Source organism: Podarcis liolepis (assembly GCF_965112155.1).
Source record: "Podarcis liolepis genome assembly, chromosome: 3".
Lineage (NCBI taxonomy): Eukaryota > Metazoa > Chordata > Lepidosauria > Squamata > Lacertidae > Podarcis > Podarcis liolepis.
The window spans coordinates 36,338,560-36,360,396 of NC_139557.1; the positions used below are offsets into that span (position 1 = coordinate 36,338,560).

Sequence of the window (21,837 nt, forward strand, 5' to 3'; positions counted from 1 at the left end):
TGGGGGTGGAGGCGGCACACAAATGAATTTCCTTAGGAGACCTTTTGCGTACACAAGCTCCATGTCATAGCGAAAGGCTCTTCAGGCTGCCACTCCGCAGGCGTTTGCCGGGAAGCAAATACCGTACCATTGAGCTCAGTAGGGTTTACTTCCGAGTAAAACGTGCGTTAGGTGGTGCACCGTAAACGTTAAGAAAAGTGAAACCCGGGGGAGAGGGTCGCACGAGAGGAAGATATTATTCAGCAACAGCAGTCAGCAGCACAGGTCTGTACGCAAGAGGAGAAGAAGAAACAAAACAAATTAACCGTCCCACGCTCAGAAAACTCGAAATACGTTTATTTATTACGGGAGATGGAAGGCAAGCGTCAAAGCGCACGCGCAAAGCCACGCGCAGGGTAAAACAGCGCCGTCACGTGACCTCGGCCTCCGGCTCTCACTACCCGACGCTTTCAAGTGAGGCACGCGGGGCCTCCAGCGTCGGCACGCGGCCAGCCGGCCCACGAGCGGGAGAGACCACCTGCTGGACAGGAGTAGGGGGGGGGAGTCGTACTGTATTTCTTTCCCCCTTTAGCCAGCCGAAGCAGTCCCGTCCGTCCGTTCTTGTCTCCGCCCACTTCCAACTCCCACCCCCTCCGCGTGCCCTTTCCACTTCCGCACAGCAGCCAGCCAGCCTTCCTTCCTTCCCTCCTCCTCCTCCTCCTCCCCCCCTCATCCCTCCTCCCCGGCCTGGGGCTGCGGAGCAAGAAAAGAGACGTAAGAGAAGGGAGGGGGAGGGGAGAAAAAGGAGCGCGGGGGGGGGAGAGGGGAAAAAAAGCCCAGTAGCCGGCCAAGAGAGGGAGCGCGTGCCCCTAGCCGAGGCAGGTAAATATAATCTCTGGGCGGCGGCGTTAGGAGGGGAGTTCGGGAGCGCGGCCTAGTTGGGAAGCTTCGCGCGGCGGGGGCTGAGGGTGGGGGTTACTATTCGTAGTGAACGGATCCAGTCTCGCGCAGTGCAGTACTAACCCCCCCCCCGCCACGAACGAGTCTCCGCCCGAACCCCCCGTCATCCGGGTCCTCGTAGCCTCCTCTGTTTTAACCACCGCCTCCCCCCCCTCCACGCCGGGGGCTCCTGACCCCGCCCCCTTCCTCGTGTGCCCCGTGTCAGGCTTCCCCCAGGAGCAAGGGCCCCTCGTGCTCCCCGTGGAGGGCCTGTGGCACAGCTTCCCCATCCCTTTCCCTTCTGTTCCGAATACCACTTCGCTGCTCCCTTTGGGGACTGCTAATTCATCCCGATTTTCCCCTGGCCCCCCACCAACCCCAGTTTAACAGTGTTAGCTAGCCATTTTTTAAGCCATGGTGGTTTACTCAGCAGTAAGGCCAAGCGAGTCCAATGAGACTTCCTCCTTGGTAAGTGTTTTAGGATTTCGGCCTTTTTTTTTTAGTGTAGAATTGTTTATTAAAGTATCTGTTAAACTGCCTTTCATTAGTTAGCTATATTGTGCTTGGGGGTTGAGGGAGAAGGGGTGGTGGTTCCTAGTGGTCATGCAAGCATAAGACCCAGTCATAATAGCTTTAAAATGCAGCATGGCAGATCAGACAACTAAAATGCTGTCACACAGAAAAGTGCTGTAAGTCAGAAGAAGTAAGCCCCCTTGAGCTCCATAGAACTTAACTCTCATGTGTATAGTAGGGATGGAGAAGCTGTGCTTCCTTGGATGTTGTTTGTCTCCAGCTCCCGTTGGCCTTAGCAAACATGTTCAGATGTCCAGGCCAGGGATGAAGAGAATTGTAGTGTAGTAGCATTTGGAGGGACACAGATTCTCCAAATCTGGTGTATCTCCATCTCTGTGTCCACCTTGCAGATTTCATTCCTCTGGTGATGGTTATTTATCAACATGCTTGTGCAGTGTGTGTGTGTTGGTCCAGAATAACTACTGTTCTTCAGGGCCACTTGGACTTGTATTATCATACTTTACACCTAAGCATGCATTGAAAAGGTAGAGAAAATAAGGGTTGGTGAATAACTAATTGGCAACAAATGTTTTTGCGTATACACCCTTACCTTTGCCTTGCGCCAAAACACTCTGCACATTCCCAAGTGTTCAGAGTGTTCAGCCAGTAGTATCATCTGACTTTTTATTACGTTACTCAAGCCTGTCTTCACCCTCCCACTCACACTGATCAGCTGCTCATATGCTTGTTCCTGGTGGTTTTTGAATTTGCTACAGTAGTGTGGTCTATAAGTTGATGTCTTTTTCTTAATCATTTGCAGATTAGCTTCTCTAACAAACCTTGAATGTTTTCACTGATATTTCTTACTGATTGCATCCTAAGCATTTCTGGCCTTTCAACTTGAAATGTGCATATTTAGAACCTTCTCAAGAATGATTAGATTTTTATACTTTTAAAGTGTAAGTTTGAGAATTGCTCAGCCACTTAAAAATCTTTCACCAAATGTAAGATACGCTTTTATAGTATAACATTTTTATTTATTATTTATTTTATTTATTTAACTTTATTTATACCCCACCCTCCCTGGCCAAGACCGGGCTCAGGGCGGCTAACATCAGGTATAAAAACAATTGATTAAAATACAACTTAAAAACAAGATTAAAATACTACTTAAAATGCACTTAAATTCACTTAAAATGAAGCCTCATTTCAGTGGAAGCCCAGATCAAAAACTGTTTGGGGGGAGAAAACGTCAAATCTTCACCAAGGCCAACTATCCAGACAGGTCCTACGTGGGCCAGAAAAGCCAGGGAAGTCCCCAAATAGGGATTCCATCACAGAAGGAAAAGGAAAGAGGGGGAGGGAATCAGGCTGGTTCCAAGCCAAAGGCCAGGTCGAACAACTCTGTCTTACAGGCAAGAAAGCAGATCCCGCAGGGCCCTGGTCTCATGAGACAGAGCGATCCACCAGGCGTAGCCAGTGTTGAAAAGGCCCTGGCCCTGCTTGAGGCTAATCTGACTTCTTTCAGTTTTTCAGACTTGCTTTACAATAACTTTTAGCACTTGTTCATGGTGTAGTTCTTAATTGATATATTATGTGTTTTAATGTTGCTGGTTTATGGTTACTTTAAGAGCAAGGTTTTTAGGGATGCCTAAAACATACTCTGATCCATCTAATAATAATTGGTTTGGTTGCAGCCCCCTGCCCCTTAACTTTCCATCTTGTTCCTCATCAACTTCCTCTGTGATCAAATGCTACAGATAATTTGTTATTATGCAGTTGTAGCTATCACATGTTCAGGTCTTAAACAGCCCAGACCAGTTGTGTTTATTGAGGAGCCCTACTGATTTTGGGGGGGGGGATCTACAGAAGCCGTAGTTCCACGTTGTAAATGGTAATTTTATGTCTTGTGTGATCTGTGGCCAGAAGGGGAAACTTCTCAAGAATTAAAGCACAAGGATGAAGTAATTATAGTTGGGTATGAGAAATGTTACTGCTGCACATTTTGCTGAGTGCATCCATAGCACTTGTGGTGTTTTGTGATATCTCAGTAGCCAGTAGGTGTGTTAGATATATATACAACAGTCTCTGTGCATTGGTTGCTTATTCTGTAGTGTGTATAATGGACTAAGATGGAGAAAGTACTTTGATTCAGGAAAAAAAAAAGTTTTGGAAAGTGTTGTCACAATATAGCCATGCCACTGAAATTATGTACAAAATAAGCAACAGAAAGGGATGCAGGTCATGGCAGTTAAATTCATCTGAAATATTAATTGTATTAATTTACAGATAATTTTCAGGTTGACTTTAACTGCCGTTTCCTTTTAAACTACTTTGGCTTGTAAATAAAGTAAGGAATTCTTACTGTTCTTGGTACCACTACTGTGTTACCTGTTTCACTTCCGTTGCATCTCTCTACCCCAGCCATAACAACTTGTTCCTGTTTTCCCCTGTACTGTTCAGTGCTGTGACCTTGCATGTTTTCATGTGGAGCACCCTTCTCACTGTAGAACTTCAAAGATTTCTCCCCTCCTGCCCCAACATACACATTTTAGAGTAGATGAAGAGTGCTCTTTTGGACTGTATCATCTGTATGCCAAATCGATGCCCTAAGGGTTTGAAGAGAGGTCTTTAGTAGCTGCTTTGCAGTCTTGGAATTCATTTCCCTTAGAGTTACATTGTGGTTCAAGTCTCAGTGTTTCTTGGATACACTATCAGATTAGATAAGGTTCAAGCATATGTTCTTTTTACATTACTTCTAAAAACATGGTTATTTTATTCTGATGGGTTCACGGTGTCATACTTTCAAATCACCAATGTGTGTTGAGAACTAGATAATGAATGAGATAGAAATTGATTGAAATAAATGAAAATGTGCACTACCCCAGTCTTTAAAAACTGCATACTAGTTGGCATGCTTTTAGGCATTTTGAGATGAAAACAGTTCGTTCTGTGTTTGGAAGAAGTATCCTGGTTGTATGACACATTTGTCTGGGCTAGCTTGGAAGAGGACAAAATGAAACTGCACACCTGACTGAATTGTTCTAGCCATAGATCCTTGTATGGCTTTTGATTTCCTGCTAGATTATGTTGATGACTGATGAAGTGTTTCATATGATCACCGTTGCTTCTTTAAGCCTTTCAGGAAGGCATGCCAAACTTGGTGGCCCTATATTACAGCCTGCTGGAAGGCTTATAAACATGTTGTTTTTTGCACCCCTAAGCATCATAGGTGGATATACCATAGTTGGGACATAGCTCCTTAAAGGTTGTTCTCATTAGGTGGATTACCCTCAGTTTTTGGAAATGTAGACAATTCAGTTGTGCATGAGCAATGGACAAAGCATGAATTCTTTACATAGAAATTCAATTTATTTCTCTGGTACTTACTTCAAGTAAGTGTGCTAAGGATCAAAGGAAACTGCCCCATATGAAAGAGCCTGACTTACTTTGGTTGAGGTTACTGAAATTTCAGCTATAGTTGCAGTGTGTTTATGTGTGTGCTTTTTTAAAAGGGAAGTGGCAGAGCAATCTAGTATTGTTTTAAAGTACAACTGAACAAGTGAAGAAACTTTAGCTTGGAAGTGTTGTTTCCTTAATTTTGGAAATTAAACTTGTTGACTTGAAATACATTGTGATACAACATTGATAATATTCTGTATTATCTGCATAGGCAAATCTTACTCATAGTGCAGTCCTCCACAAATCATGGGTACTGACTGAAGTTATGAAAATGTGACCTACTACTTGTGGTTTCGCTTAAGCACCTGTTGAGTGAAATTGTCTGGGGTTTGGAAGGCACAAGACACCTTTAGTGAGATTGAAATTAATATGACATTCAAATTCCACTTTGGAATCTGTAAAGGTGGATTTTGAAATCAGATATTGGCTTAAATATTTTGAGTCACACTCGTGGGTGGGTTCTTGTTTAATGTTCACAATTCATCCTTGACATTTTGAAATGTATTTTTAATCCTTAGACACTCTAATCAAAGAGAAGGCAACATCTTTTTTTTAAGCAATTGAGAATTAACTGAGGCATAAGTACCGTATTTTTTGCTCTATAACACGCACCCGACCATAACACGCACGTAGTTTTCAGAGGAGGAAAATCCGTAGGCATTTCCTCCATAACACGCACAGACATTTCCCCTTACTTTCTAGGAGGAAAAAAGTGAGTGTTATGGTGCAAAAAATATGGTATATTCATCACTGCAGTTCCATTTCTGTTGTGTTCTGGCTCTGTCCTGGCATCTAGAGATTGTGGGTAGTGGATTGTGGTTGCAATTGGACCCATGCCAGTCACAAAATGTGCCTGGCCCCTTGCTAATTTTGAACACTGGAGATAGGCCTTTGGTCTGATTCAGCAGTACTATTCTTGTGTTCTTAAGGCACTTAAAAACAGCGGAAATTATCTAGAATTGTGATTTCCTGAGGATTGTTGAGAGATAGCTTCTTCATATGAGCTTGGGCTGCTTGGGTCTCCTCCAATAGTGGGTCTATAACTTGCAAATGGTACCTTGAAGATTATGGAACTCATAAGGCTTTTTGCATATCTTTTAGAATCTCCTGGACTGATGTCTGCAGATGATCTGGGACACCTAACTAGTGTTAAATTGAGTGGAGAATAATATTTTTGTTTTTCATTCTCTGTAATATTCCTTGCATTGATAGCAGTTGCAATGCACAATATGTAGTGCACAGTATAAAAAAATGTAGGGACCGGTCACTCTTTGAGTTTGGAAGATTGCTTTGATATTTTACCAACTAGAAGTTATCATTCCTCCTAGGAGTTAGCCATGAATGTTGAGTGATGGATACTGGTGGCAGAGAGCGCATAAGGGAAATGGGGTGTCTTTTGCTAAAGACTCCCATTTGCAGACATCAGCTAACTACACAGAATGCTTCTATTTGAAAAATGACCCAGCTTCTACAGAGACAAGAGCTGATATAAGACAGATACAAAGCTGCTGCTTAGAGCATTCAGAGACTTCTAGATTTTTACAGTGATGCATTGTTTCAGATAAGAGTCCTTTACAGGTGATGCCTTGTGGATGTAGCCCTTTAAATAGGCAAGATGAAGTAACCAATGCTGGTTCCAAAGTTGTAAATGTCTTGTGAACAGAAACAGCTTCCTAACGCCCTTATAATAGGAAACAACAGTGTACCTTGTGGTATATCATAATTACTGCCAAGGGTTTTTGTGGCAGACCTCAAGCACAACAAACTCTCATTAAACTTGAATTGAATCTTGACAGTTGGTGGCTTCAGTCAAGCAGTTCTATGACAATGCAGTTAGTGTTATGACTTCTGCATAATCAAATTGAAAAGCAACAATTACCTGAAGTAATCACATTTACCTAATTAGAAAATGGCATTCTTTCAGTAGGCAACGCTTTAGAAGCTTTGCCAAAAGTGTGGTGGCCATGATGCTTTTGAGTCTTTCAGCTAAATTAGTTTGCAGAGATTCTAAAAACTTTCCCAACAATTGAAGGTTTGACTGTTGAAATTGAAGCTTATAAGGGGAAGTTCATCCATCCCCTGTATATTTCCATAGCATTTACTGTTTTCTGCATGCAGACATAAAACTCTGCTAAAATTCAGCTCTCTTTAGACTTGTTGCAGTTGCCTATCATAACTGTAAATGGTAGAGTTTTATATGCTCTTCATATTAAAAGGGTCTTTTGAATTGAGGCTGGTTTTAATGCAACAACTTATGTCTGGAGAGATATGTTAGTCTGTGCTGATACTGTTTTATCTTGGATAAGAGCTTCATAAAAATTACTCTTAACTTTTATAATAAGGCTTAATATTATTTTTCATCTATTAAATTGAATTAATATAGGAATACATATCTTGACTTGTTTTGGATTGAAAGATGGCTGTCACATTATGTTGGCAGATCTTGACATATCTGAGATACTGATTCTCCCATCAGATTACAGTTTTTCAGAGTTAATATACAACTTAATCAACTTCAGTGGGGATTTAAAAAGATTAGCTGTCTATTTGACAAGATGATCAAATAAGAATCATCCATATTTGAATGCTTTACTTTTTAATGTAAACCTAGGGCTGATGTACACTTCTGGTGGCAAATATGGGTCTGCAAAGCTTGACATCCTTGCAGTTAGATAGGGGTGGGCTTTCAGTTTCTAGGGGAATAGAAGCAGGTGGGTGTGAGGTACTTAATTCTTCCCTCGCTGCTTTTGCTCACATCACAATTCTTTTCTCCACTGTTTTTTCTCATTTTATGTGGGAGACCCCATGCCTGGGAAACTTTACTGAGAGAAAAAGAGGTGCAGGAGGGGGTTTCAGGGGGAAAGCAGTGGACAAGGGTGTGTTCTGAGACCCTTTACAATTATTTTACTTCAGGCTTCTCAAAAAAAGTTTGCAAAGTTAGCAAGTGGGGAGAAACTACAGTGCTTTTGTTCTGTAAAAATGGCCCCCTCCGTGGCTCGGGTTACCATGTGTGCATTTGACCCATATATAAAGTTTACCAAACCTAAAATTAAATTGCTAAGTTTTTTGTTGTTGAAAATTATTTTAAATAAAGCAAATACAATTTTTTAATAAAAAGAGAAAGAAACTATTTTTGAAGAGGTATTCAAAATAGTAAAAAGCCAGATCAAATTTATTAATAATTTTTAGGTAATTTTATAATTCATAGCTTATTTTTCTTATGGTATTTTTCTTGTCTTTCTATAGGGATTAAAGACACACAGGAGTCTTCATGGATATAGTTGATACATTTAATCATTTAATTCCTACTGAACACTTAGATGATGCCCTATTTCTAGGATCCAACGTGGAGAATGAAGTCTGTGAGGATTTTAGTACAAGTCAAAATGTCTTAGAGGATTCGCTGAAGAACATGCTCAGTGATAAGGACCCTATGCTAGGATCTGCAAGTGCTCAGTTCTGTTTGCCTGTTTTGGATAGCACTGATCCCAATTTCCAGATGCCTTGTTCAACAGGTAAATCTTAATATTTTTCAAGTATACACTTTTGAAAAGAGCAGAAGCTGGTGTTGTTCCATTTTGCTCTGAAAACATGAATCCTTTCCCCCCGCTCTGCTTCATGGCTTGGAGCCTAAGGTTAAACCACTAGCTTTCCTTCACTTCACTTGAGGTAACCATTATATTTATTGAGGAGCTTTAAAATAAGTTGTGAAGAGGAATACTTAGGATTATTTTCAGATAGTGTTTATCTTACTAAAATAGGGATTTGGTTTGCATAGCATTGCAGTTTTAGGTTGCACTCGTTTCAGAAAGTGTACCTCTTGATTTGACTGAGGTACTTTCATTTCATTTAACTTTTAATTTGTATACCGCCTTTCTATATTCCTATTTAGGAAGGCAGTTTGCAAGCTGAAGAATTCAACAAAACAGACAGCAAAGATCACACACCTAACAATCTGATCCAATACAAAAAAGTCATGATAAAAGCATAACTTTAAAATAAACAACTTGCATTGAGTAAAGTGTTCAATAATCCATTAGAGTATAATAGTAAATAATAAAATTAAATATCAGCAAATAATAGTTAAATAGTTTGCACTTAACAATTGCAATAAATAATTACTAAACTATAATTAATAAAATTGATGGCAAATTACCGTGCATAAAATACCTCAAAGCATACAGCACCATGTAAAAGGATCAAATTGAGAAACAAGGACACACAACTTACAAAACTACTAAAAAAGAAGAAGCCCTGAACTCTTCTTCTCTTTTCCCAGCTGTTTCTGCTCTTCTCAAAGTCATTGTCTGGGAAATGCTCCTAGGGCTGGAGGGTGGGGCAAGGCAGGTGGAAAAAGCCATTGCCTGATGGCCAGCACAAGCTCTCTCTCCCCTCACAGTTCTTTATTTGGAAACATCTCTCTTATGAAGGCTCCTCACAGTGGCAGCAAATCGTCATTAAAGGGTTTACAGAGCAAATTGGATATGCAGTCATCAGGTAGATGGTGTTTCAATTCAGAAAGTTTCCTTTGGATGACTTTTAGGGTATTTACTATAAAATGGTTCTTTTGTTTGGGCTGCCTACTATGTTAAGTACTTTTAATGTTAACATTCAAGTTGACTGCCAGCCAGGAACAATGGGGTTGAATGGAGCGCAGAGCCACTGGGCCCTTCTGCTTCCAGTGGTCAGGACTGGAGGTAGGAGGTACAGTGGAAATGTTATTTTCCACTGCACCGTTATCAGGCTGTCTTATACTGAGTGAGATTATTGGTCCATCTAGCTCAGTATTGTCTACACCAGGGGTGGCCAATTCCCAAGGGACTGCTATCTACCGTATTTTTCGTCCCATAGGACGCTCCGTCCCATAGGACGCACCTAGTTTTTTTTGGGGGGGGGGAATAAAGGATTTTTTTTTCTTTATTTCCCCCCCAAAACCAGGTCGGGCAAACCGAACCAGGTCGAGGAACAGCGGGATGGCGGCGCTGCGCCTCCTTGCTGTCCCCTGAGCTTGTGGGGCTGGCCAATGTCTGTCCGGCGGGCGGGGCGCTCTGCTTCAGGGCACCCCTCGCGCTGGGAAGCAGGCTGCTATCCGCAGCATAGACAGCCCTGCGGGACCTCCCGCAGGGCTGCCTAGGCTGCGGATGTGTTCCTGAAGCCTGGAGAGTGAGGGGTCGGTGCGCACCGACCCCTCTCGCTCTCCAAGCTTCAGCGAAAGCCTGCATTCGCCCCATAGAACACACCCAGATTTCCCCTTCATTTTTGGAGGGGGAAAAGTGAGTCCTATAGGGCGAAAAATACGGTACTTCTTTCAGAATTAAGAATTAAAACCTGGCAGTGATCTACCACCTTTTTTTAGGGGTTCAGGTCAAAGTTGTTCAGCTTGTTTTAGAGAGGGGAAGTGCGGCTGGGAAAAAAGGAGGAGGAGCAAAAGATTGCTGTGGATCTCCCTCTTCCATTCCAGAGATCAGGAGAAAATACAGGGAGGGAAGAGGGGGCGAGGCGGGGCCGTTTGCTTTTGGGCAAAAGCAAAGGAAAATGAGCCCACGATCAACAGTGATTGACTGCAACCTGTTGGAACATCCCTGGTCTACACTGACTGGCAGTAGCTCTTCAAGATTTCAGGCAGGAGTCTTTCTTAGTCCTACCTGGAGATGCCTGGAATTTAATTTGGGACTTTATATATGAGAAGCAGATGTTCTGCCAATGAGCTGCTCACTTCCCGCAAAGGAACACCTCAGAGATTGTAGCTTATTTAGGCTACTGATATATTGGAATCTATATCTCTTTTTGCAAATAATTACACATCTTTTTCAAACCCATGCAAGCATTCGGTCTCCCTTCTAAGCAAGTGTTTAGCCACCACATGATCCTAACATCCTGCTTTTTCCATGTTATTGTTGCGGGCAGCTCCTGTTCACCCAACTCCTCCTTGAATATTAGTGTGGAAAAGAATAGGAGGAATTTCATGGCATTTATTTCTTTATTATTTAACCATTTCTATACTTGTTAATTTAATATACAAATGCAAACAATTAAAAAACAACACAGTGCAGGGTTAATAAAAAGCAGTGTAAACCCACACAGCAGTGTAAAATCAGTAAGCAACACTTTAAAATTAGCAAGGAGTATACAAGATAGCTTTAAGAACTAAAAGCAAGGAATTTAAAAAGCCTGGGAGAGGAAAAAAAATGTTTTGCATATCATTGAGCATTAAAAGTGGCTACTGATGAAAATTGAACTTCCATCCGAAGGCAATGTGTTTAAAACTCTTAAAAGAAACATTGGTCAGACATAATGATTTCCAGAGGGCTAACCACCTCAGGCAACAATTCTGTAGTTGCTTACTTGGGAATGAATGGGGCCCATTCAACTCAGTAGGACTTATTTCTGAGTAAGATTGTATAGGTTCTCTCTGTTACTCTGATGCAGCAACAGTTTGTACCATTTTAAGACTAACTTGGCTTCTGATGAAATTGACTGTAGTCCACAAAACTTTATACCATAATACATGTGTTAATCTTTATGGTGCCACACTACTGTTTATTTGTTTTCATGGGTCAAACTGTAGCAAATGCTGTTGTTTTGAAGAAACAGTTTAAGAAACCAGTCTTTAACTATGCTTTTATCATCTTTTAATCAATGAACCTTACACTGAATGGCCTTAGTAGAAAATTACTGAGTACTTTTCCAGTCCAGGATTCCTGCTATGGCCACGGTGGGCTCCTAATAAGGGTATTTTTATACTTGGGATTTGGTTGGGGACAGAACAGTTACGCAGAGATGCAGAAAAAGCAACCCCCCATTATTAATTTTTGGGTAGACACTGACAATTTCTTGCAAATATTGTTGGAAAATAGTAGTAGCTATGTTGACTTTTCTCTTTTGATCACTGATTTTGACAGATTTTATAGAAAGGGAATTGATCAAACATTTTACTAGCAATTTGGCTTATGCTTCTGCCTCTTCCCCATTAAGTTGTGCATGCTGAGCAAGCGTTGGATGTCTAGTCAGAAAAGTCACAGTCCTAGCCAGAAATAGTTTGACGGTAACCAACATAGCAGTGGCAAACCTTGGTGTTCCAAATTTCAGTGGCACCCTGTGTGATGCCAAAATCTCTCCCCCAAGCCCTATTCCTCGTCTCTCACCTTCTATTGGATGTCATAGTTGTGGTGCCTCATAGTTGCCCCAGTGTGAGTGCACCATTTGTGCCCTCTTAGATCTCTGAACATACTGTACCTTGTTGAATGCATGATATCCAGCTCCCTGGAATGCTGGGGTAAGGGAGATACAGTTTATGGAAGTTTCTGAAGCAGCTGGGGCACTTCACAGTTTAGATTTGATGTATCAAACTTAACTCTAGTAGTTTGTATCCAGTGGTGTCCTTCAAGCTGAAAGGTTTTTGTTTTTTTAAAAAAATCCAGCATAGATTTTCAATCAGTAGGAGGGAGGTGAGAGGAAATCTTTCCACTTCCTGCTCCCCCTGCAGCCACCCTACTCCATCTCCCATGCTATTGTAAAAGGTCTTTCAGTCCTTTGGAACAGAGTTTTGGGGGTGTGCATAGTGGAGGGGGATTCAGCAAAAACAATTTCCTTTCCCATTCCACTGATAAAAGCACCTGCTGGATCAAACAGCCTTTGATTAGTGTGAGGGACACTATTGGATTTAACAAAATTCTTTTAAGAACCTGACATGCATTATGTTATAACTTAGCAGGTGGCATTGATAGTTTCCATTGTCAGCTTACACTTTTCTGAATTTTCAGTGGGCAAAATCTAATAGATAGTTGAGTATCCTAGGGTATAGCGCAGGGTATTTGATCTGAAAGACACTGAGGCATTTGTACATGTAGATTTCATAAATCTATTTTGTGCTGAGCTATAAGCATCTGTTTCCAGTTTGGGCCTGCCTGATCTTATCTTGCTGGTGTTCTTGGTTGAATAGCAGTTGGCGGCTCTTTTTCCTTTGGCCAATGGATGAGGTCTGAGTTTCTGTTTCCCCTTCCTTCTGCAGTCTTGGGGCAATTGGTACCTGGAGCTGACAGTTCTTTTGGCAGGTGTGGGGAAAGCACACCTTGAGCTGCCCCTTCTATTCTCAATGAATGGGATGAGGCTGGTCTCCTTAACATGAGGTTCTTCCTGGGATGCTAGAGGAACACCTTCCCACTGGCCCTTGATATCCTGACTGATCGTACAGAGCAGAGTGTGCTGCCTTTCAATTCTACAGCCCCATTTTTTAATTAGCTTGCATAGAAGCCTAATATAAAGGCATCCTATATATTAGGGTTGCCACACGTCTGAATTTTCCCGGTCATATCAAGAATACTGCAGCTGCAAGCGGCGTCTGAGCAGAAATCGGCTAAATGTCTTGGAAGATCTGGACGTATGGCAGCCCATGTTGGCTGGGTCATTGTTGCTGATTTTCCTTAGAAATAGCTCAAAAATGTCTTATTTCTTTGCAGTTTTGCAAAAAAAGCTCAACTTTGGCTCAAAATAAGAAGCTCAACAACTTTTTTGTCTGGATTTTTACTTTTTGAAATATGGTAACCCTGCTCTATATATAAACATTGATGCCTTTTTTTCTCCATACCCTAATATTTGCCTCTAGTAGTTTGCGCTGGTGGTTGACAGTTCTTACAGACCTACCATTGCATTTCTAAAAATATAGCTTTTAATATTCTAAGACCTTTGTTCTCTGAGCTATCCTCCTAATGATATAATAGCAAATGGTACTTTTTTTGTATTTGCTTTGATATATGCTCCTAAAGGGTGTTTACAATCTGACATCTTGTTCCATGTCTTTCTCCCTTCCCTTCATCCCCTAGCTAGTGTAATACTAGTTAGCATATGCTTCTATGCTCTTTGGGTAGGATCCATAGTTTCATGCGACTAATTCTGTGCGCCCCCTGGGGCTTTGACTTGTTTGCTGCATGGCAAACTCAGGAGACTTTCCCAAGCGTGAAAGTTTATTGAAGTCAGAAATAATTTTTAAATAAACTTTATTGAATTTATTAAAATCCACTGGGTGAAAGTTCTTGGGTTTCTTTAGATACTGACCATTGTTTCGTAGTGTGGTGAAGCTGTCTGGCAGGTTTTCTGTTTCCCTTGGCTCTCTTGCTTGAGATGCAAGGAAGACCCGAATGGATCCTGCTCTTCCATCAGTCTACCTAATCAAGCTAATGACAAATGGTGAGCATTGTTAGAGGCATTTATCTTTATACTTCTCTTGGGACTGGTTTGGCTACTTGACATTTCTCTGTGTAGAGCAACCTCTGGACACAGGTGCATGGAGGAGAAGCTTTCTGACATGGTATATCCAAACTTACAGGCAGGGCAATATCCAGGTGGCATGGGACCCAGGGCCCCCTGTTACATTTTTATATAGGTGCAAGTCTGCTTCTGAAACAGTACAAGGAGGCGGAACCAGTGCTAGAAATTCTGGTATATAAGGTGGTCGCCTAATGGCACCTTGAATCTTATGTTGTGGTCGCCACAACAGAATGTCTGTTTGCTAGGGGTTGGATGAAATGGCCCTTGGGACCCCTTCTAATGCTGCAGTTCTATGATTCTATGATCTCTGTAGCTTGCTCTTATAACAGTTCACTTGCTCCAGTATGCAAGAAGGAGAAACATGCACAGTGGAAATGAAAATGGTATGAATTATGGAGTAGGATAGAGTTTTTTAAACTGTAGTTGCCAACATGGCGCCCAGAAAGCTCAATGTAATTGCAATTGGATGTGCACCAGTAGCAAAAAGCATCTGGCTAATTTTGAACACCTCGGAGCAGCGTACAGTCCCATGTCTTAAGAGCAAAGATCTAGAAGAATCCTTAACTCCTTTAAATAGATGCTAGGGATTTAACTTATAATAATAATAATAATTTATTATTTATACCCCGCCCATCTGGCTGGGCTTCCCCAGCCACTCTGGGCGGCTTCCAACAAAATATTAAAATACCGTAATACATCAAACATTAAAAGCTTCCCTAAACAGGGCTTCAGATGTGTTCTAAAAGTCTGGTAGTTGTTCTCTTTGACATCTGGTGGGAGGGCGTTCCACAGGACGGGCGCCACTACCGAGAAGGCCCTCTGTCTGGTTCCCTGTAACTTGGCTTCTTGCAGTGAGGGAACTGCCAGAAGGCCCTTGGTGCTGGACCTCAGTGTCCGGGCAGAACGATGGGGGTGGAGACGCTCCTTCAGACATATTGGACCGAGGCTGTTTAGGGCTTTAAAGGTCAGCACCAACACTTTGAATTGTGCTTGGAAATGTACTGGGAGCCAATGTAGGTCTTTCAAGAGCGGTGTTATGTGGTCTCAGCTTCCACTCCCAGTCACCAGTCTAGCTGCCGCATTCTGCATTAGTTATAGTTTCCGGGTCACCTTCAAATGTAGCCCCAACTTGAAATTGTATACATACAAAATACAAATTATACTACCATCAGGCCAGCAAAAACAAAACAAAGAACTTTAGGGATTGTGTTATAGCAGTTATTTCTAGGACACATGCCTTATCCACTTGCTTTGTACAATAGCTTTACTAATAGCAAAATGTAAAATTGTATTTAATGATATTCTCCAGTCTTTTCAAATATTACTTGCTAATACATAATACTGGCAGAGCCAAATGGATATGTGCCTTTCTTTACCCAAGTGGTTTGAGTTAAAATTTCAGAGGCAAAGCAAAATGTGTCATCTGATGTTTGGAAATTGATAGGTGGGCAGTCCCACCCACCTGTATAAATGGCCCATGAGGATTAGGCTATTAAAGGATATGGATTACTGACTAGAAATGCCTCCCTACTGGTTCCACGTTTAGTTCTTCCAAAGCATAATCATTTAGTACTTGTAGAAACTTGACTCTTTGTTATGACTACATTTTCTTTTATGTTGTCAGATTTCTGGTAGTTGGAATTCATCCCTTGTTGCTTCATTTCCAGTGCATGTTGCATTTCTTTCCTTTGGAGTTTGGTATATTACTTTTTTCTGGCGTTTGTGTGCATGTATATTTATTTAAAGCATTTATTTTTATTCAGCTCAAAAAGCTCCTATAGTGGCTTAAAGGTAAAGGACCCCTGACAGTTAAGTCCAGTCACGAAAGACTATGGGGTTGCGGCACTCACGGTGTTTGTCCACAGACAGTTTTTCTGGGTCATGTGGCCAGCATGATCAAGCCGCTTCTGGCGAAACCAGAGCAGTGTATGGAAATGCCATTTATCTTCCCTCCGCAGTGGTACCTATTTATCTACTTGCACTTTGACGTGCTTTCGAACTGCTAGGTTGGCAGGAGCAGGGACCGAACAATGGGAGCTCACCCCGTTACGGGGATTCAAACCGCCGACCTTCCATCCGGCAAGCCCAAGGCTCAGTGGTTTACACCACAGCGCCACCCGCGTCCCCTCCTATAGTGGCTTACATGGCATCAAATAAAAATACAATAGTCATTACCAGTAGGTTTACACTTAAAAGACATGATATAAAATGGATTGGGGTATGGGGGAGAAAACAAGTAAGCTTAGGACCAATTTTTAAAATTATATAGTAGTTCCTATGAGACCCCCTGGAATGGAAATAACTGAGCGAGAGGAGCAGCTCAGTGGAGCTGGTCTCTCAGCAGAGCTGTTGAAATATCATGTTCACTGTCTACTTCCTTAGTTAGGAAGATATTGTATTTTAAATATTTCCACAATATGCGTGTGGTGATTCCTAATCCAACTAATTTACTTTATTGTCCTAATCATTTTGTTGTTCATTTATTCTAGAAGATAATGGCGGCAAGTGCTTCTTACCCATTATGTTTTTCTGTCTTGTTGCATCTGAAAAGGCCTTGAAATTATGAAAATCCTCTTTTCTTTAAAAGTTGCTGTCGTGTGCGGGATTTTGCAGTTAGGAGGCATTTCTTCTGGTGTCTCAGAACAGTTGCTTTTGATTTTTTCCGTCCTGTATCTTTTTGATTTTTTTACAAAAATGTGCAGAACATTAGATAGCAGCTGATGTTCCTGTGAATGAAAATTGAGATTATAGTGAGGAATGTAGGATGCCTGGGGACAAGTCTATTCGCCCGCTTACTACACAGTATATGAAACAGTAGGGCAGGGTGGGGAGAACTCCATTTACCCTTCCTTGTTGGATAGTGGAGGCTTGCAGAAGTATTTTTCTCTGTTGCCTTGTTACAGAGTCTACCTCTTCTTTCTGAGTCTTCAGATTGGTAAAGATGGAAGTGAAGGGAGACAGAAGGGGTTGTATGTGGAAGATCCTTCCCCGCCCCCCACTGCCGCTTTAATATGCTGTTCTCCTTCCTTTCCTTTTAACCTTGTGGGTAGTTCTTTTAAAAATGCAGGTCAAAGTGAATAGAAGTATGAGCAGGGGCATCTCTTAAGGGGCCAGTTTTAACATAGGGCTTCTCAGTTGCTGATTCCTAGGGTTGATATGACATTGATGGAGTATGACTGCAGGTGTCAAAATAACTGGTGTCAAGATGCTGAAACTATTCTTAAAGTGGCAGTTTTGTAGAGAAGTATAGATTTTGGGCATATTTCACTATAACTTAATATATTTATTTTGGCCTGAAGTTGAATGGGTTTTAATGTAGTTTTAATGTATTTGTATACACTGTCTTGTGTACAAGGCTTGTATCCAGTGTAGTGCTAAGGAACTGCCCTGTAAGCACAATGATTTCTACTAGCACAAAAGGACTTCCCCGCTGCCACCCCCCGCTTGCCCCCAGATGTGTTCTGGGGTTTTCCCTACCACTTCAAAGCAGATTTGGGGAGGGGAGGGGGGAAATGGGGTGACGGGGTTTGATATCACCCATTAAATGCAGTATATAAATAATTCAGGTAAACAAATTAAGGAGATACTGAGTGATTAGCTTTGCCTGCAAAAGCTGTTATGACTTTCTTAAAATTGTGAATCCTAGTGTAGGTAGGAAGATGCCAAAGTGAAACAGATTTTTATATGGGTGCTAATGAAAATGGTCACACTACCTCCTACAGCTTTGTCGCATGTAGGGGAAGAAAAGTTGGAGAAGGATTAGAATTAAAAGTTTCTTAGGGCATTGTGAATAATTGGCAGTTGTAATCATATTTGAAAGTGTGATATTCTGATGTCTCCTTTAGTTTGTTGTTTTGGGGTATGTTTTTTTCTTTTACTTTTTTTTACAGGACTTGCTTTTTGTAGATTATGTTGTTAGGCTATCTAGAAATAACAAGCCAGGAGGAAAAAGAAACGTAAGGACAAAAGCACCAGCTACTTTTGAATGAGTTTATGTCATCAGGGCTGGATGAATTGCATCTCAGGATAGTAAAGGAACTTTTTGATGTACTCTCGGAGCATCTGTCTAACACAGACCTTTATCTCCCACCACCTGCCTCATGGGCAATCCAGCCCACTTGTTAAAGTTGACTCCTGAGGGAGGGGTATGCTTCGCCAGTGCATTCACCACAGGGAACAGAGTGGGTCTAGTCACTCCATGGATGAGCTTGAGGGTTCAATCCTAGAAATGAATTGATTGATGGATGAGTATCTTGCAGCTCACATAACTGGAGGGCTGTTTAGCTTGGCCGAACAGAAGTTGTGCAGGCCTGACTTACACTCCTCATGTGTGAACTGGCCTTAGTAAGAGGGTAGGAATATGGCATTTAACATTGATCCTGTGCATTTTTACATGGGAATAAATCCCACTGAGTTCAGTGGGGCATATTCCAGTTAAGTGTCAGAGGGCTGCAGCCCTAGGCTATGGTTCTCAGTCTCTGACTGGGAGCTTAGCAGGTGAGTCATCTATTAATAATTCTCATGATGCAGACTAACATGTTCTGGATTTTAAAAATCTAAAAGCAAATCTCTAAAATTAAAAAGGTAAAGGAGATTGTCACTTTTGGATCAGCTCTTTCCATTGTTAAATTCTCTTTCTCTTAGGTGGGAAGGGACAGTGAGGGGACAGCTGATCATTTAAGGACTGAGAACTTCCTGTGGCAAATCAATAAAATGTGAGTCCTTTAAAATTGGCTATGACTCTTTCTCAAGGACCATGTATGAGAAATATACTGCTCTGGATGACTACTTATTTTACCTGCCCAGTGGGATAGTTTGTATATCATGCTTCCTAATTATCCCTTCAGTCTTATTTCTCTCTGTGCCCCCTCCCCATGCATCATTTCCCTTTAGTTAGTCTAAGTCTCCCAGCTACTTTCATGAGACTGCAGCCCTAATAGATACTTTTAAGGTTTAGGATTTTTATTTCTATTTTTAGTTGTTGGACTTGATGATATTATGGATGAAGGAGTTAAGGAAACTTCCTGCCGTACCATTGATGAAGATGATCTTTCACCTAACAGGAATTTGAGGGACCAAATGGATGGAACGTCAGTCAAATCGCCAAGGAAATCTCCACGTCTAATGACACAAGGTAGGTCTTCTGAGGAAGTTCACATTTATAGACAGCAAATCTCTGCATTTGATTTAGTGTGGGCTGAACAGTGTATTGGAGTCTTGGTTCACTGTTGAGTGAACACATTCAGATACCTAAATGTAGTTATATATATTCTTTCTTCTTGTGTTTTATCACTTATAAATGCTTCAGATTTATATTTTAAGTGGAAGTACATTATTTGCCATCAAAAGTCTTCCCAGAGATAATGAGAAATTGTTAATGTGTTAAGATAAACTTAGGATCACAATGTTAAGTTATACGAATAATCTTATTTTTAGTTTGCGATGCAATCCTATGCATGTCTACTTTGTAGTAAGTCCCATTGAGTTCAGTTGTGCTCATTCCAGGTAAGCAGGTACAGAATTGTTCCTTTTGTCTGTTATTTGGCAGATAGATAAAAATACTAAACACTTCATTTGTCTTTTTTAATAGAACCAGTACGAAGTCTGCGGCAGAGCACACTAGCCAAACGTTCAAATGCGTCACCATCTGTTAACCCCAAAAAATCAGCTGTGAAGTCTGGATCTGCTCAAAAGGGAGGACTGAAACAGCAGGATAAAGGGCAGACTAAATGGGAAAATAGTAGTGCCAAAGAGCATCCAAGAGATACTGAGCACAGTCGTAATGAATCCTGCCAAGAACAAGAGGCACTGGAAGTATTATCACCACCACCACCTTCTAGCAATGCAGAATGGGTTGCGTGTTGTGCAACTTCAGATGAAGTGAAAGCAGATAGTGAACATAAAATTCCTAATCAGACAAAAATAGAGGAAGCAGCTAATGAAGTAGGGAATTCTTCTCACTTACCAGGGACCAGTTCCCCAACTAAAGAAACTGAAAGCGTGACAAAAGTTGTGCTACCCTATGGTGGTGATGGAGTAGGCTTGGAAGCATCTGCCTTTACAGAAACTAATAAAACACAAAATAACAGTCTAGTTAAAAATGAAGGGAATGAGACCATGGTTAATAAATTCACTTCTGAAATGCCTTCAGATGAAAAGGCAAACATTGAATCTGAGGAGCTGAATGAAACTAAAATGGATGAGGAAAGCAAGGAAACAGGGAAGGCCGATACTCCTTTTGTTACAACAGCTTATGAGAACGCAAGTGAAATTCAGGAAACCCCTTCAGTTCAGCCCAGTTTTGTAGATGGAAAGCCTGCCTGTGACTCAAGCTTGCCAGCTCATCAGATCAGCTTGCCAGATGACAGAAAAGAGCCATCAGATGACTCTAGAAAGGCTGGGTTGCAAGATCTTCCTTTAGGTAGCATGGAACTTGACCAGATTGATTCAAAAGGTGTCAATGCCACTTCTGCCAAATCAGAAACAAATACTTTAGAAGATGGTATTGCTCAGTACATTCCAGTTCAAGCTATGCATCAGGAGGCTGACAGTGTAAAAATGGGAGTGCATGAGTCACCAGGCTTGCAGGAAGATGGGCATACTGGCATTTCATCAAAATGTGTAAGAAATTTGAAGCCCAAGCACCCCAAGTCTAAACAAAATAAAACTACAGCTGCCCAGCAGAAAACAGCTTCCGTAAACCAAGAGCTTCACGGCAAAACACATACTGTGTCAGCTGTTTGCAGCCAATCTTCAGTAAGTCTGAAGCATCAAGTGGAGGAGCATGGGGATCTCCAGCATTTTCATAAGCCAGTGAAAGTTAAGAAAAAACATGCAGATAAAGATGTGAAGGCCCAGGGCTGCGAATCTGGAATGGCATTAAAGAAGCCTCTGCAATTGTTAGGGAAAAACATTCCACGGGGCCAAATCCCACCACAGGTACGGAAGATGTCCGCAGAGAGAGCAAGCGACAAGTCTTCCAGCCATCATGCGGGTTCAAAAGAAATATCACACACAGTGTCGGGACCAGCACATCCTAAACAGGGGCAATTAGCACACCACAACCAGAAGCAGTTACTGAAACACCCCCTTCTTAAAGCCAATAATTGTGTTAAAGAAGAAGGAGGGAAAAGAGATTCCGCAGGTGTGCCTCTGGATAATTTGAAAGAGGATGAAAAAGAGAAACTGAAACTCAGAAAGTTAGAGAGGAATCTTCAGCCTCGACAGAGGAGAAGCAGCAGAAGCCTTTCAGTAGACGAGCCTCCGTTGTTCATTCCAGATAATATCTCTACTATAAAACGAGAGAGCTCGGATCACCTATCTCCCACTGAGAGCAAAAGTCTCTGGGTACCTAGTAAGCAGTGTGGGTTTTGCAGAAAACCACATGGCAACAGGTGTGTGTGTGTAGGTATATGTTTTTGTTGTTCAGATGTTTCATTAATCAGACACCTGCTTCTCATGTCCTGGAGTCTAGCACCCAGACTATCTTTTTTAAATTAACCACAAAAGCACCCTGTCAACTTTCCAACATTATAGGCTCTTGAGCTACACTTTCTTAAGAAATTAGGGTAAACAAAATAGTGATGAGCTGTGATTACCCAGCGTAATAGTTTGAGTCTATTCATGTTTACACTGAAATAAATAATTGCTGTGTTCTGTGCCGTCTGTGGCATAGTA

General features: G+C 41.6%; 1 protein-coding gene across 40 annotated transcripts in view; it reads left to right on the forward strand.

The window, feature by feature from the left end:
- The first annotated feature begins 420 nt into the window (after positions 1-420).
- The window catches only part of PHF3 (PHD finger protein 3), a 44,993-nt gene continuing 23,576 nt past the window's right edge, over positions 421-21,837 (forward strand). For 2 of the 40 annotated variants that reach the window (XM_083495840.1, XM_083495864.1), the window contains exons 1-4: positions 718-861; positions 8,140-8,408; positions 19,139-19,294; positions 19,751-21,554. In XM_083495840.1, the coding sequence (XP_083351966.1) occupies positions 8,165-8,408; positions 19,139-19,294; positions 19,751-21,554 (2,204 nt within the window). In that variant the 5' untranslated portion in view covers positions 718-861; positions 8,140-8,164. Of the gene's footprint in view, positions 1,387-8,139; positions 8,409-18,804; positions 18,876-19,138; positions 19,295-19,750; positions 21,555-21,837 lie in introns of those variants that run through there. The other 38 variants (XM_083495831.1, XM_083495832.1, XM_083495842.1 and 35 more) reach the window with 37 other exon arrangements.